The sequence below is a fragment of the Leptonychotes weddellii genome, chromosome 13 (genome assembly GCF_054177405.1).
Source record: "Leptonychotes weddellii isolate Sample4059 chromosome 13, ASM5417740v2, whole genome shotgun sequence".
NCBI classification, from domain to species: Eukaryota; Metazoa; Chordata; class Mammalia; order Carnivora; family Phocidae; genus Leptonychotes; species Leptonychotes weddellii.
Window position 1 is genome coordinate 33,196,257 of NC_138381.1, and position 14,940 is coordinate 33,211,196.

The window sequence follows — 14,940 nt, forward strand, 5'->3', positions numbered from 1 at the left end:
CCACCACCCACCGGGCCACTAATTGGTACACACCAGGTATGAGCCCCCAAAAGGTGAGGACAGCCTAGCCTCTGATCATTGTTAACTGTGGCTTCCTCTCACCCAGATGAATTTGTTCCTATACCTTCCTTCCTTCCTTCCTCTAGCACAAGATAATAGCTGCTTAGTTACAATAAACGAGGAAGGCCTTGTTCCAATGTTGCAGTTATATTGCTCTGAACACTTTCAGAACTCCTCAGGAATAGTCTCCAGTGCCAATTTTTGAGAAAAACAAGCAAATCAGTGCGATTATCTCAAGACCAAAATCTAACAGTGACTATAAACAATACAGCTCATTAGGATTACCAAGTCACAGTAAATATTTGCTCTGAATTTTTTGCTTTCTCAACAAATCTGATTCATCCTCAAAACAGAAAAAGTTGTTACTGTTGAGCACGTTCTGTAGGTTCAGAGCATAGACCCAGGGGTATTTGGTTCTGAGCACATGCTCTGGGCTAGGAATGAATGGGTTCAAACTCAACACCTGTGAGATCTGGGGCCTGCTCTTTAACCTCTGTGCCTCAGTTTCCTCACCTGTCAAAAGGGGAAGATTCTACCACTCTCTTCATATAATTCACAATACATGCAGAACTGCTTAAGATGATAGTGAGCACAAAGTAAATGCTCCATATGTGCTGGCTCCTGAGATCACTGCCTATCTCCTACATAGTGAAGGAGGAATAGCCAAACATCCTCCCCAGACAATGTAGAGGCTGGTTAGAAGGAGGATACACTTTCCTGAATAAGCATGCCACCTAAAAACTACACAGGAAGAGACTAACAAATTGGACACCCTAGCAATATATTTTATGCATACACCAAGAGACATCAGAAGTGGAAAGATATTTAATAGACAAGGAAAAAATATTTGTGACATAGTTGTCAAAAATTATTATCTATAACATATAAAGGATGCTTACATTCTATCTGCTTTTGTATCTGAAAATTTCTGTATTAAAATACAGTAGCTGCTCATCAATTAAAATGGACAAACCATTCAGGACACAAATGAGCCGAGGATATAAACAGGCAATATTCAGGAAATTTCAACATCCAATGAAGCACTTAAAGATGAACAACCTTAATAGTAATCAAAAAGTACACAGTGAAATGCTGAGGCACCACATTTCACTCTTCAAAAGTACTAAACTTCTGAACAACTCCTAATACCCAGTGCTGGCGATGGTGTGAGAAAATGGTCAGTCATGTGCAGAGGGTGGGACAGCAAAGTGATATCGTCTTTTTGAAGGCCAAATGTGTGATATCAATAGTTAAAATGTAAGGTCCTTTGATCTAGAATCTCACTCCTAAGAATCTCTCCTAAGAATGCTAACATATGTGTACAAACACGTGTGTGTATGCTTATACCAGAAAGTTTAGTACTAGAAAAAGAAATGGGAATCAAGCCATAGCAAAATGAATAAAGGCATCCTGTTTTTATAGTCTACTCATATAATGGAACACTAAGCAATAACTTTTTTAAATGTACTGACATAAAAATCTGAAAGTAGTAATATAAAAAGATGGCAACGTGTATTTGATAGTTGCCTATTAACTGCCAAGTATCAAGGATATTTGTTTTATTTCTATGGAATCACAGAAAAAAAAAAGTAGTTGAATAAAATGGTGAAGGGCAGGGACTCTGGAGGCAGACCACTTGCACTCTAAAACTCCGTTTCTCCTCCTGCCACATGGAGAGCCTAAGAGCACCTAGTAATGGGATAATGGTGAAAATGGACTTAGTACATTGAAGCTTTCAGCATAAGGCCTGGCGGATAATTAGGTGCCCAGGAAAGGCAAACCACTGTTACAGCTGTTAATTGCCATTATGGTCTCCTTTGCACCATATGGTCCAACTAGGTCTATTTTATACTACATAGTTGGTACCACATCTTTACATCCTATATCATTTTTATTTGAAAACTGAGTTGCTCTGTGGTCGGTGCTCCCTATGTGCCTGGGGCCGTATCTAAATTGACTCTGTAGTGGAGCCAAGCACCCCCTCTCATGCTTCAATACTTCTGTCCTAGGTGGGGATGGGGAGGACTTGTGCAGACTGAGTGTTCCTCTGCTCTTTAGGAGCCGCAGCCTATTCTCTACCAGCAGGTTCAGACTGAGCTCCTGATGCTAGGGTCCACACCCCATCTCCACACCATACCCAGCCTGACTCCTCCTCCCTGAAGTGCAGGTGGACTAGCTATCTCCTGGTCAATAGCCGTGGCCTGTAGCCCACGAGGGCATGGTCCCTCTTGGTTTCCCCTTCTCTGGGACCTGCCAGAGCCAGGCCACATCATGTCCCTGCTGCGTGCGGATCAGGTGTGTATGCGGTCGAACTACTGTGTCTGGTCCCTCCCAGCAGCAAGCTCAAGGCCTGGCCCCAACCCTTATCTCCCCCATTGGCCTCTTGACTTCCTTATCACTTTCAATTTATTAGAATGAGTACTTTGGTGCAACATATATTAAGCCTTTTTTTTTTTTCTTATTTTTCTCTCTCATCTAACTTACATAACAAAGTAGCAATTCTTGAATTCAACTTTATTTCTTGATCACCAGTTGATAATACCACCAGCCAAAAGGAGAACCCTCTGACGTTGCTCCTTCTCCGTACTGACTCCTCAGCTCCCCTCGAACATCTGTGAGCACTGGGTAGTCAATCTCTAGTAAGATTGTCCCGTGTTCCTATTCCTCCAAACAGATTCCTGAGCCTGGCTGCAGAACAGCACAGCTTCTGTTATAGAATCACTGTTTGATCTTGCCGCTTTGTAACATGGCTGGCGTCACCTGCCATTATGTCAATTTGGGGAAATGTGATAGGTACAAAGCTGACTGGAATTGGGTATACTGGGCATTTGGACTATTGAGAAAATCATGAGGTCTAGTCAAACCTTTGGTTTCCCCGGAGGGTTCAGCATATTCCCTAAGAATTTTAAGTGTAAAACTTTGCTAAATGAGTTAAAACAAAAACAAGCAAGAAAGGGACTCTACTCTTCCTGTACAGTAGCCGAGAAATTTAAGAATTCTATTCTCTGAAAAAAAGTCAACTTTGACCCATGCACATGAACGTTTGAAGGTAGATCCACAGAGTTCCATGTGCTTCTAAGAAAGACACCCCCTCCTTCCAAAAGTCAAAATGCTCCCTACCCTAGCATCATCCCGAGGAGGAACAGAAAATCACAACCAATTACTTGCTATTCCTTAAGGTGGGGTTTCTCAGATTCAGCACTGCTGATATTTTAGAACAGATAATTCTTGGATGCAGAGGGCTGTCTTGTGCCTTGTGGAAAGTTCAGTAGCATCCCTGGACTCCACCCACCAGGTGCCGATAGCATGCTGCATGCTGATCATGGCAACCAAACACTTGTCTAGACATCACCAAATGTCCTAAAGGACAAAAACCACAGTCTTAATGGGAACACTGGGACTGATTCCAGGCTGTTTCCACCTCCTGGAGCAGCCCAACCTTTCCTGGACTTATCACCAGATCCCCTTCTCCTTGCTGGCTCTGTATGTCCCCTCATCTAACTTATCTCCTGCCTTTTCCAATCCCTTCAACCATCCACGGTGCCCTGAGAATTTATGAGCAGCTCTCAGCAAAATCCCCAATAGTCTCAATGTCTTTATGGAATATTCCGTGCTCCCACCCTGAACTTAGCACGCTGTTCCCTACAGCCCTCTCCTACGGCACGATAGGCTCTTTTCTCACACCCCACATACCCCTCTTTGCCAATTCCTTGCTATCCCTTAAGGTGGGGTTTCTCAGATTTCTCAGATTTCCCTCCCAACCTCCCTCTAGAAACCCAGCCCTTTAGAACTGGGGCTGGCCAACGATAGCCTGGGGGCCAAATCTGGCTTACCACCTGTTTTTATATAGTCTGTCTGCTAAGGATGGTTTTCAGATTTTTAAATGGTTGAAATACAGACCAGAAGGCTATTTCATGACATGGAAAATTCCAATCTCAGTGTCCATACACAAGTAAGCTCATTTGCTTACCTGGTGTCTCTGTTTGCTTTTACAAAGGCAGAATTCCGTTGAACGGTTGCAACACAGACTGTCTGACCTGAAAAGCTCAACCTATGTGCTACCTGGCCTCTGACAGAGAAAGCTTCCAACCCCTGCCTTTGTGGCACGTGGCTGCAGTCTGTGCCATCCGCTCCCAGCCGGCTGTCATCATCTACTACCTGCCAGGTCACTCTTCCATGTGTATTAAAATATACACAGGACCGTAGCCTGGATGGCACAACTGCTAATGTTAGTGACTGAAATTCAAAATTACCTCCGCGGGTTGGAATGTTGTGTGGAAATCAACAGGATGAAAGGTTTCATATATTAGGTCTCATGCAATATGCATTATCAGAGAGACTGACATACAGAGCAGGAAGAATACCTGGTGTGTGCTGACAGAGGTAAGAACCAGGATGAATAGGGAAGCACTACGGGGAAATTTCATCCATGTAATGGAATACGAAACAATAATAGAGCTAGAATATTATGGAGTGCATTTAGGTCACAAGACCTTCCTCACAAACAGAAAAGTTCAGGGATAGAATGGGGTGCCCCAGAGAGGAGAGGGCCTGAGCCTGGAAGTGCAAAGAAAGTTCTCCTGCTCTAGGGTTTAAGACTTTTTTTCTCCTAAGGTTATATACTATTTATCATTTAAACCAGTGACACTGGTTCTTTTACTGATTTGATGCTAAAAATAATTTTTTCTTGGCAAAAAATGAAAGCACCAACATTTTTCTTCCTTCCAGTGCAAAGATGGAAGTGCAAAGATAATTTATATATATATATTTTTTTTTTAAGAAAGAGAGAGAGAGCACACACAAGCACGGGAGGTAGGGGGCGAGAGGCAGAGGGAGAGATAGAATCTTAAGCAGGCTCCACGCCCAGCACAGAGCCCAATGCGGGGCTCAATCTCACAACCCTGAGATCATGACCTGAGACGAAATCAAGAGTGGGATGCTCAACTGATTGAGCCACCCAGGCACCCCAAAAGCATCTTTTGTGACTATGTATGCCATAATAAGCTTTATCTTTACACTTAACATTTTAAATTTCATTTTTGGGGTACTTGGGTGGCTCAGTCAGTTAAGCGTCTGACTCTTGATTTTGGCTCAGGTCATGATCTCAGGGTTGTGAGATGGAGCCCCATGTGGAGCCTGCTTAAGATCCTCTCTCTCCCTCTGCCTCTGCCCCTCCCCACTCCCCACCCCTCGCACTCATATGCTCTCTTTTAGAAAAAGATGTCACCTAAAAGGTGACAGATGACCAATAACCAAATAAACTCATACCTTATTTGATAAATGCTCAGTGCAGAGTTCTATTTCTTAAGAAACCAAAGCAAACCAATCTGTGCTTGGAGTCTTAGCCCTTACTGGAATTAAAGCACATAGCCCAGCAGGCTTAAGTCATAAGAAGACTTTGAAATTTTCTCCTTTTCAGCCCTTTGAATTTTTATTTTTACATCAAAAAAATACACCTACATAGTATGTAAATAAAATTCCTTCTCACTCAGTGACTATGCTTAGGGATGGTGGGTTGGGAAGTGATTGTGTGATTTGGACATTGAAAGGCAAGGGCCAAAGACTTGTGTTTAACCCAGAGCTCAGCCCCTTAGTCCTGAGATCATCACAAGGCACCAAGCCCCGGTCTTCTCACTTGTAAAATGAAGATTAAGACTCCTGTCCTGCTAGATCCTACAGAGGATCATCATGAGAATTTCAGATAATGTTAAAGGACCATCTGAGTGGAGAATGTCATATGCATTTTAGGGCAACATGAATCTCTAACCTCTAACATGTTCCTATCATCTTCTTTTCAGAGGCATTAGTTGGGTCAGAATTATAAAATCCAGTCTAAAATTCCTATGTGGCATATGCAAGGCATGTTGCTCTAAGTCAGCAGTAAGTAGGGCCAGAATGCTCACATAGATGAAGAACAATCTAGGTGCGGCATGCTTCTGTGTCTTCCAAGGTCCATGGGGAGTCTGACACAATGAACTACTTGATTCTAAGGTACTTTTTGGAGGCACAGATGTTGAGCAGGTGACTAAGCTTTGCATGCAGGGATCATTTCCCATTGGGCTTCTCGTCACCCTTTCCCTCCATGCCTCTCCCACCTCTGCCAAAACTGTACTCCTGTTTTGGGGCCAGAGGGCAAAACCCCTCCAACAGGCTTCATGGATGAAGCCACCTCATAATCAATCTGTAAAATATTATCTGTCTTTACAAGCAGGAAAGTTTATTCCTCTCAAATAAAAGCTGTAAATTTACAGACCATTTCTGAGTTACAAAAACTCAGTCCTATTTGAAGAGAATGAGACAAGAAGCATGCAGAGCATCACGTGTGGCTTCCCATTCCAGATCCCCCAAAACCCCGCACCCTGAAACCGTGAACTATGCCCATGATGGTCCACTCCACTGCTATCATCCTTGCCAACCTGTCAAAAGGCATGGCCATCTGAGCTCACAACGTGGGCACCTTTGAAGAGTTTAACAGCAAGAAACAGACCAGGAATCTACAGGACACAAGTCGGACAGGACAGGAGAACACCAAGTGCTGCTGACAAGGACTCCAAATGACTGTCCTCAGCATCTGGGGTGGTTTTACATATAGATTTTCAGCCCACTGTATACACTTCTCTCCATGTTAATTTCTGAAGCCATTAGCTAGGAGCAGTGCTGAAGAGAACTTTACGTGCCCTTTGAGCACTGCCTAAGTTTCTTGAAGATCTTAGACCACAAGGGGCAACGTTTATGGTAGACATTCTCATTCCTCAATCTGTTTAGAAGTTTTGGTCTTCCTTTCAACAGAGCTTGTTCTACACAGACTCTTAGAACAATCTGTAGATGGATAGCTATGTGGTAGAGAAGGGTGTCAAGGCGGATCATGGCTCGCACATCACTCTCAGACTAATGCCTTCCTCTACTTCTGTGACAGGAGGTACCCAAAGGCATGGCCAGTTCATCCTCCAGTGATTCCATGCATACCAGACTACTCGGGGCATCTCTCAAAATGGGGGCAGATGTTCCCTTAGGGATATAGAGGAACGGACATATCTTGATCACGCTCTTAAGGTCATCCAACTTATTCTGAGCTGTTTTCTTCTTCACCAGGCAGCCTCATGACCTACATGTGGCTCCCAGGTGGATCTCCACGATGACAGAAAATGCTCCAGCCAAATGATGTAAGCAGAGCTTCCATGTGCCAGCAGGAGGAGGTAATGCAGTGGCAAACCAGTGTACCAGTCAGTCCAGGTGGACCTGGCTGGCATGCACTGGTCCACAGAGCTCCATCATTCTAGTGAACGGACAGCATTCACTCGGGAAGATACCGGTGGACCCAGACCCCAGAACAGCATGGCCATCCATTTTGTTGCACCTCTGCTTTATAGAACCATTTCTCAGTTCCTACAGATTTTGTCAAAATTTATTACTTTGTGTGTATATATATAATTTCTCGAGATTGTCAACCTTTCTATTCCTTCCTATCTACCTTCCTCATTCTTACTTTCTCCCTACCCAGATGTGAGCTTGAGAAGGGCAGAGATCATACCTTATATCTTCATGGCATCAGAAAGTCCTGGCCTATAACAGATACTCAATAAAAATGTTTGCTAAATGACTAAAAAAATGATGGCAATAGCATTTACTGAAATTTACATATCTATGTATTATCTACTCCTATAAATATAAAATAATGTATATGTACATATACGTTTATATTTATATATTTTATCTATTTAATTCACACAGGCTTATTCTATTTAAAATCACCCTCAACTACGCATTGCCACAAGTATCTCAGGACTCTAACGATCTTACATTTACAGGACGGCACACCATTTGTTTCCAGGTAAACGTTTGTGTTTGGGATTCTTTCCCATTTGACAAAGCACAGATTTTCTGAACAGATACTAACTGAGATGTGACTATAAAAACACAAATGTGTGAAGAAGAGCTCCTGGGGTTAAAAGATCAAATCTATGCCAACCCCCAGGGCCACCTTGCCTGCGGACGTTCCAAGGGCCTCTGGGGCGGTGTTTTAAGGGTAGAAAAGAGATGGAGAGCAAGTCAGGGGAGGCTGTGTGGCCAGCAGGGAAGGGATGGACTGTGGTGGGTACCTGCGGGGTTGTGACCCCTCCCACCTCTCCAGGGTCCCAGCGCCCCTCGCAAGGGCTGGGGTAAAGCTTACTTTTCAGAGTGCTCTCCGACTTGGCTGGGCTTGAAGCCGGGAGCCGACTGGGAGCAGGGACTGGTGGGGTCCGACAGGGGGCTGCAGGTGCTCTGCACCGAGTGCCTGCGGCTGCGCCTGCGGTCCAGGCCCCGCTGCTCGCCCGCGCCGCCGCCGCCGGAACACACGCTGGCCCTCCTCCGGTCCCGGCGCCCGCTGGGGGGCGGCTCTGCCGTCTCATCGCCATCCTCCAGCCGCAGCGCCACCTGGAAAAGCAGAGAGCGCCCAGGGCAAGGTCACACTTGACACGCTCTCAGAGACCTCAGGTGTGATCTGCATTTCACGCTCGCTCTAATGAGACTTCCCATTCTTTCCATCCTGCTAACTCAGCTTCTCTGCAAGATCTTCACAACCACAGGCGTGCCAGAGTGCAGTCTGCAAACTTAAAGATGCTTGCCACTGTCTATTTTCCCAGTCAAATGGGTAGGAAAAGGCCAACAGATATCCTGAGGGGGTCTGAGAAGTACTCTGCAATTAGACAGGCTCTTTACCCTGGAGCCCAGCACTGTCCCTTCCGGGGCTGCGTCTCGCCTGGCCCACCCTTTGCTCTGCTCTGGTCCAGGAGGCGAGGTCTGTCCTGAAGCCCAGCCGCAGGGAGCCCTCAAGTGCCTGATCATTCCTGAGCTTGCTTCCCAACAGAGCACAGCAAGGATCCTGGTCAGAGGCAAGAGCCACAAGAAGCAGGTGAGCGGAGCTGGCCTCACCCACAGATCACCGCTCGGCCCAGTGCGGCAGCAAGGACAGCCTGACGTCAGTGCCTCCGCTTGGCACTGCGGCTCTGGGGCTACCCCCCTCCCCCCCGCCCGGTCCCCGGGGTGGGGGTGGAGCCTGAGGTGACACTAGAGAGCCTGCATATGCCAGTCACAAAAACATATACCAAGGACAGGCTTCACCTCTACATTCCTTTTTTTTTTTTTTTTTAAATCTCCTCTTAAAAGTAATGCATATTTGTGCAGGAGAATAATTGCTTTACACTTTGCCACTTTGGATTTCACGTGGAAACCTGAGCCAGCTGGCACCACATCCCCATACCACTGCCCTCCTCTCGAGGGTATTTTAGTCCTGCTCCTTGTTGGCACCCTCTCCCGAGGCCCAGCTCTGCCATCCCTTAATCTCGCTCCGTCCTGGATCCTGCTCTGTGGCTGCCTCATTTTAGGTTGTGACACCATCTGCCTGTGCTTTTGGATGGCTCCCTCCTTACCCGTGCCCGCTCTTCTCGGCCGGGGGCGGGGGGGGGGGGGCGCTCACCTGTGTCGCCAGCTTCCGTAAGTGATTTCTGTGCCTGCCCTCACTAAAACGAGACAGTCAGAAAAGCACACGCTGTCGATGACCAGACCCTGCATGCATGCTGGCTGTGCCGCTCACCAACCAGGTGTGACCTGCAGCTAATTACTTGCCTTTTCTCTAGCTCGCCCCAGGAGGATAATAGGATTGCATTTGTGGGATTGCGGTAAGAATAGCTTCTATAAAGATGATTTATGTGGCTGGCACTCAATAAATAGGACTATCCTTCCCCAAGCAAGGCCATCAGGTGAAGGGGCCCAGGATGCCCACAAACTCCCCCATCGCATGGAAGTGGCAAGCCTCAGCCCGTCCCAGCCAAGTCCAGCAGTCTCTCTCATTTGGCAACCGAGGAGTTCCACAGTCCTTCATCTCCAGAGGTGCCGATTCTCCAGCCCTGCAGGTACCCTTGGTCACATTTCACAACTCAGTCCTGATGGGTGAGAGAATGGACACCCAGATTGGCTAACCATGCAATGTGGTTTTCATATCACCTGTCTATAGAAAACCAAGTGAGTACAGAATCAGTGGTCCCCTGTGTCCCAAGTTTTGGCACCTGTGCTCATCTAACTAGGTGAGCTTGACTGTGTCAAGGCCAGGTTGGCCACTCTCATCCCGGTTCACAGGGATGAACACCTGGGACAGGTGGCCTGTTTCACGGGGGTGTACACTTCCCTTTATCCAACCCATCTCCAGTTTCCTCCAGCTCCAGCTTTTGGGTAAGATCAATTTAGTGAAAACTCTTTGTGCCAGATACATTTTATAACACACCCTCAGATATAGGGGGACAATTTAATAATATCTTGACTGTTTGTTCTCCCAGAATTTACTAGTCCGACATAATTTTGGGAGGTTTGGGGTAACAACTGATAAGAGTTCAGAAAAAGTGCTGTTATAAAAGGTAATTGGAAAAAAAAAAATATATCACTGGAAAGTCAGTTTCCTAGTGGCCTCCCCTCCAATATCACTGCAGGAACGAAGAAAGAAATGATGCTTTTGGTTAATCACAGTTATCATCTCAACGTTAACAATTTAAATGGCATTCTGTGGGAAAGTTGGAGAATGACTGTACATCTAATGAAGGACGGTATTTTTGAAATATTTCTAGCCAGTTGTTTTTTTCTTCATTTGTAGATATAAAAATTCTAGACCATTTGAACTTATTCTGACCCGAAGTATTGATTCTGCTTCTTATTAAGCACACATTTGGAATGATAAGATTAGGGGATAAAGTAGAGTCCAGATATTTCTAATTCCTGGTCTAACCTCAGAGATCCAAGGATCAAATAGCTTGCCTCTCACAGCCCCTTTCAGAGAGGAGCTTTGGCCCTGTGTGCACAAAGCAAAACCCACTTTAACTGCCTTTTGTCAGAGAAGATGGAGACAATCACAAAGTTTAAGTGAAAAGAAAAATCTGGAAAAATTATCAAAGCAACCCCATAAAACAAATTTTAATGGGGGCTTTCTAAAGTTCAGAGTCTCGGCAAAACATCTATCTCTTAAAAAAAACAGGGGTGCAGGGAAGGGTAGTTACGGAGCACAGAATCCCAGTCGAGTCAATGGCAGCCTCGGGCCTCACAACGAGCAACTACATAACATGAAATTTGGGCCTGGTGTTCACTCATGATTTTGTTTTTACAAGAAGAATCGTAGAATCACCAGTATCCACTGAAGACAGGAAGAGAGGCTTTACTATCCCACGCAAGGCTACGGTGGCAGTGCCCAATTCTTCAGATTCGGGGGGGGGGGGGGGCACAACAAATTAGTCAAGAACATGCAGAGCTAGCAAAGACCTGGAGAGAACAGCACTTACCACGCCTCTTACTCCGAATCTCCGGTGTCAGATCTAATTCATTACACGCACAACGAGCGTCCTCCACCAAACCCAAGATGAGATCAGTAATGTCCCAGAGAATCTCTACAATCTCCCTAATGAGGAAGTGTTTCACTTGCGGGGTCTCTCAGCAAATATCTTCTAATTATTTTAATTAAATGTAGAACACTGTTTATACACTAAAACCCAGATGCGGAGCAAGCGGTTTCCAAATCCAGCACTGAATGCTTGCATACTCAACCCCACCTTACTAGGAAAGCGGTTAGAAGCAGTTCAGGGTGCTTATTGACAGCTTCCATCCATCGTTGAGGCCAGTGAAGGATCTGGACACTCTTTTCAAGCTTTTATTAGGGAAATTTTCAAACATACACAAGGTATGAAAGAGAGTATGCAGACTGCGATGTGTTTATTATCCCTGATAGTCCAACAAGTATCAACCCCATCCAGTCTTGTGTTATTTATACTCCACTCCCCGCCCCCAACCCCAGACAGTGAAGTAAATCCCAGATCATATCATTACAGCTGTAAATATTTTAGTATATATCCCCAGAAGATAAGGATTTTTAAAAACCATAACCACCATACCACTGTTCCACTTAAAATAGTTTCTTAGTATCATCAAATATCCAACAATGTGAACATTTTTGATGGAAGTCAAAAGCTACCACATTTCTTCAAGTTTATATCATTATATTACTACTCACGTTGTGATAGGCAGCCATCTTCGCATTATAGATACCATCTTTTTCCATATTGTTATCTCATACCTTCTTTTTAATCCTATACATATACATCCACATCTATACACCTTGGTTCAGCTTTTAGGTGAAGTCGATGCCTGTGCTAGAACCATTTCAAGAAGCAACTGTACCAATGGCAGCTTGTGGGAGATGGTCACAGTGCTAGGCTCCCAGACCACCATGCCTCCCTGTTTCCTCACTCTTGCGTAGCCCCCTCCTACACTGAGCCCATTTTCTAAGGGACTTGCTTTGGTCAATGGGACATCAGCAAACATGCTGCAAACAAGGCTTGAAAAGTGTCTGTACGTTGGGAATGGCCCTTCTGGAAATGCTACCACCGTGCGAAGAAGTGCAGGCTAGCCTGCTGAAGACACAGAGCCCAGCCAAGAGCCAGCACCCAATGCCGAACCAAGTGAATGAGGCCATCTTAGACCATGCAGCCCCAGTCAAGCCACCAGATAACTGCAGCTGCATGAAACTCTCAGCTAAACCAGGCCTAAATGTCCGACCCACAGAATCATGAGCAAAATTGCTGTGTTAGGCCACTGTTTTTGGCTTACTTACTATGCAGCAAGAGTAACTGATACACATGTTAAAAATCACCTATGACATGAAAGGACTTTAAGAGACTGGACCTATTAGTTAATTATTCTTAACATTAATAGCTACCTCTCTTTTTTAGGGTCTCTGGACAAAATTCCAACACTGGGGGGTCAGGCAATTCTTGGACATCAGCAGGGTATCTAAGAATTAAACTCAGTTCAACTCAGTTCTGACACTATCTCCCCAGAGCTAGCATAAAATACTCTAAGTTATGAGTTCAGTTTTACAAGACTGCCCCCCACTGCCTCCCACCCCAATTCAGATGCCAGTCACAAGCTCCAGGCTGTTACCTGTGCTTCTGACCAACCAGACTGGAGGTCCCAACAACCTCCTCCTTAGGTTCAATGAAATTGCTGCAGTGGTTCACAGAACTCAGGGAAACACTTACTTACACTGACCAGGTTATTAAATGATAGGATAAAAAATATAAATCAACAGCCAGATTAAGAGATACACAGGGCAAGTTCCCAAAGGAGCTTCTGTCTTTATGGAACTTGGTGGAATGTGGGAGCATTCTGCTTCCCCAAGAGTGGAAGCTCTCCAAAAAGGACCAAAGAGCTGTCCTCTTGGGTTTTTATGATGCAGTCATGATTGACTAAGTCATTGGCCACTGGCTGATCCAACCTCCAGCCCCTCTAGTCCCAGGAGGTCAGGGATTGGGACTGAAAATTCCAACTACTTAATCACATAGTTGGTCCTCCTTTGGCAATCAGTCCCCATCCTTAGTGCTTTCCAAAAGTCACCTCACTAACATAACAAAATATACCTTTATCACTCTCAACACTTAGGAAATTTCAAGGGTTTGGGGAGCTGTGAGCCAGAAATAAGGATAATGATCAAATACATATTTCTTAAAATAAATCACGTTATCACACTCTCACCCCCAAAGTCTTCAGCCTTAATATGCTTTTCCATTACCAGGACCACATTTTTAGAATAAAAAATTAGAACATATAATCTGACAAAAGATTTCGTATTTTGATTTGTGAATTTATGTATTTGAAAACTCAAATGAAGCTATAAAAATTAAAATGAATTTAATTAAACAGGAATTAAATCACTTCTCTGAAATGGAATTAAATTACATCGAGTTGGGCCTGTCCCCAAAAAGTCCAGGACATGTGGTCACCAGACATCCTCTACTTTTAGGAAGAATTCTAGAAGCCCAACCAAGTTCTCTGCAATTATTTGAAAACATTCATAGTCTTTTGTGAGGAAAAGCCTGGCTCTGCTTACAGGTCTCCTTGCTGCCCCTGCATATACTGAACTTAGTTGTCTTGTGGCAGTAAATATTTTTCAAAACATTCACTTTCAGAAAGGAATAAAAACCCTGACTCTGCCCAGTATCTCAAGCATCAAGTTGTCACCTTAAGATAATACTCAAGGCATCTTTCCTTTAAAATAGCTGCATTCTGATTAAATCATGCCCTTCCTTCAACCTGGCATCTGGCAAATACAGCCATAAAACAAGTGATATTTAAAAGAGACCTTCATTCGAGCACTTACTAAATGTCTACTCTTGACAGGCACACTGCTGGGCCCTGGGGCCAAAGAGAGAAATGAGACATGACTCAGAGTAGCGGCTCAAAGGAAGCCAGACAGACAAGTACGTCCTGAGGACTGCTCAGTCCAAGGTATGGTCATAGCGAGTTCTCTTTCATAAGTTGTGAGCAAAGAGCAGGGCACAAGCAGCAGGAACTCCTTTTATCTTGCCATGAAGGCTTTGTGGATGGGGGGACATCTATGGTGACTCCTACAAGAGTAGGAATTTGCCAACTGTGAGAATAGGAAGAAGAACTCTAGGCAAAGAAGAGAGAGTAAAGGAAAAACCCCTGCCCACCTCCACAAAGACCTGCCTTCCATGTTCCAGAGACAGGAGAGAACTTCAGAGACATCGTAGGAGTGGCCAGAGAGAAGGCCACAGGAGCATAAAGGGCACAAACCGTGTAGGTCCCTGTATCAACTCAAGGTGTTTGGGCTTCATCCTGCTGGCCACAGAAAAGGTTTTTTTTTTTTTTTTTTTTTTTTTAAAGATTTTATTTATTTATTTGACAGAGAGAGACAGTGAGAGAGGGAACACAAGCTGGCAGAGTGGGAGAGGGAGAAGCAGGCTCCCTTTTGAACAGAGAGCCTGATGCGGGGCTCGATCCCAGGACGCTGGGATCATGACCTGAGCCGAAGGCAGACGCTTAACGACTGAGCCACCCAGGTGC

At 44.9% G+C, this 14,940-nt stretch overlaps 1 protein-coding gene across 1 annotated transcript in view; it reads right to left on the reverse strand.

Annotated features, from left to right (window-relative positions):
* The window catches only part of FHOD3 (formin homology 2 domain containing 3), a 415,022-nt gene that overhangs the window by 129,781 nt on the left and 270,301 nt on the right, over positions 1-14,940 (reverse strand). Inside the window, exons 10-11 of the mRNA XM_081802533.1 lie at positions 8,251-8,475; positions 552-573 (exon numbers count right to left, since the gene is read on the reverse strand). Coding sequence (XP_081658659.1) covers positions 552-573; positions 8,251-8,475 — 247 coding nt within the window. The remainder of the gene's footprint in view (positions 1-551; positions 574-8,250; positions 8,476-14,940) is intronic.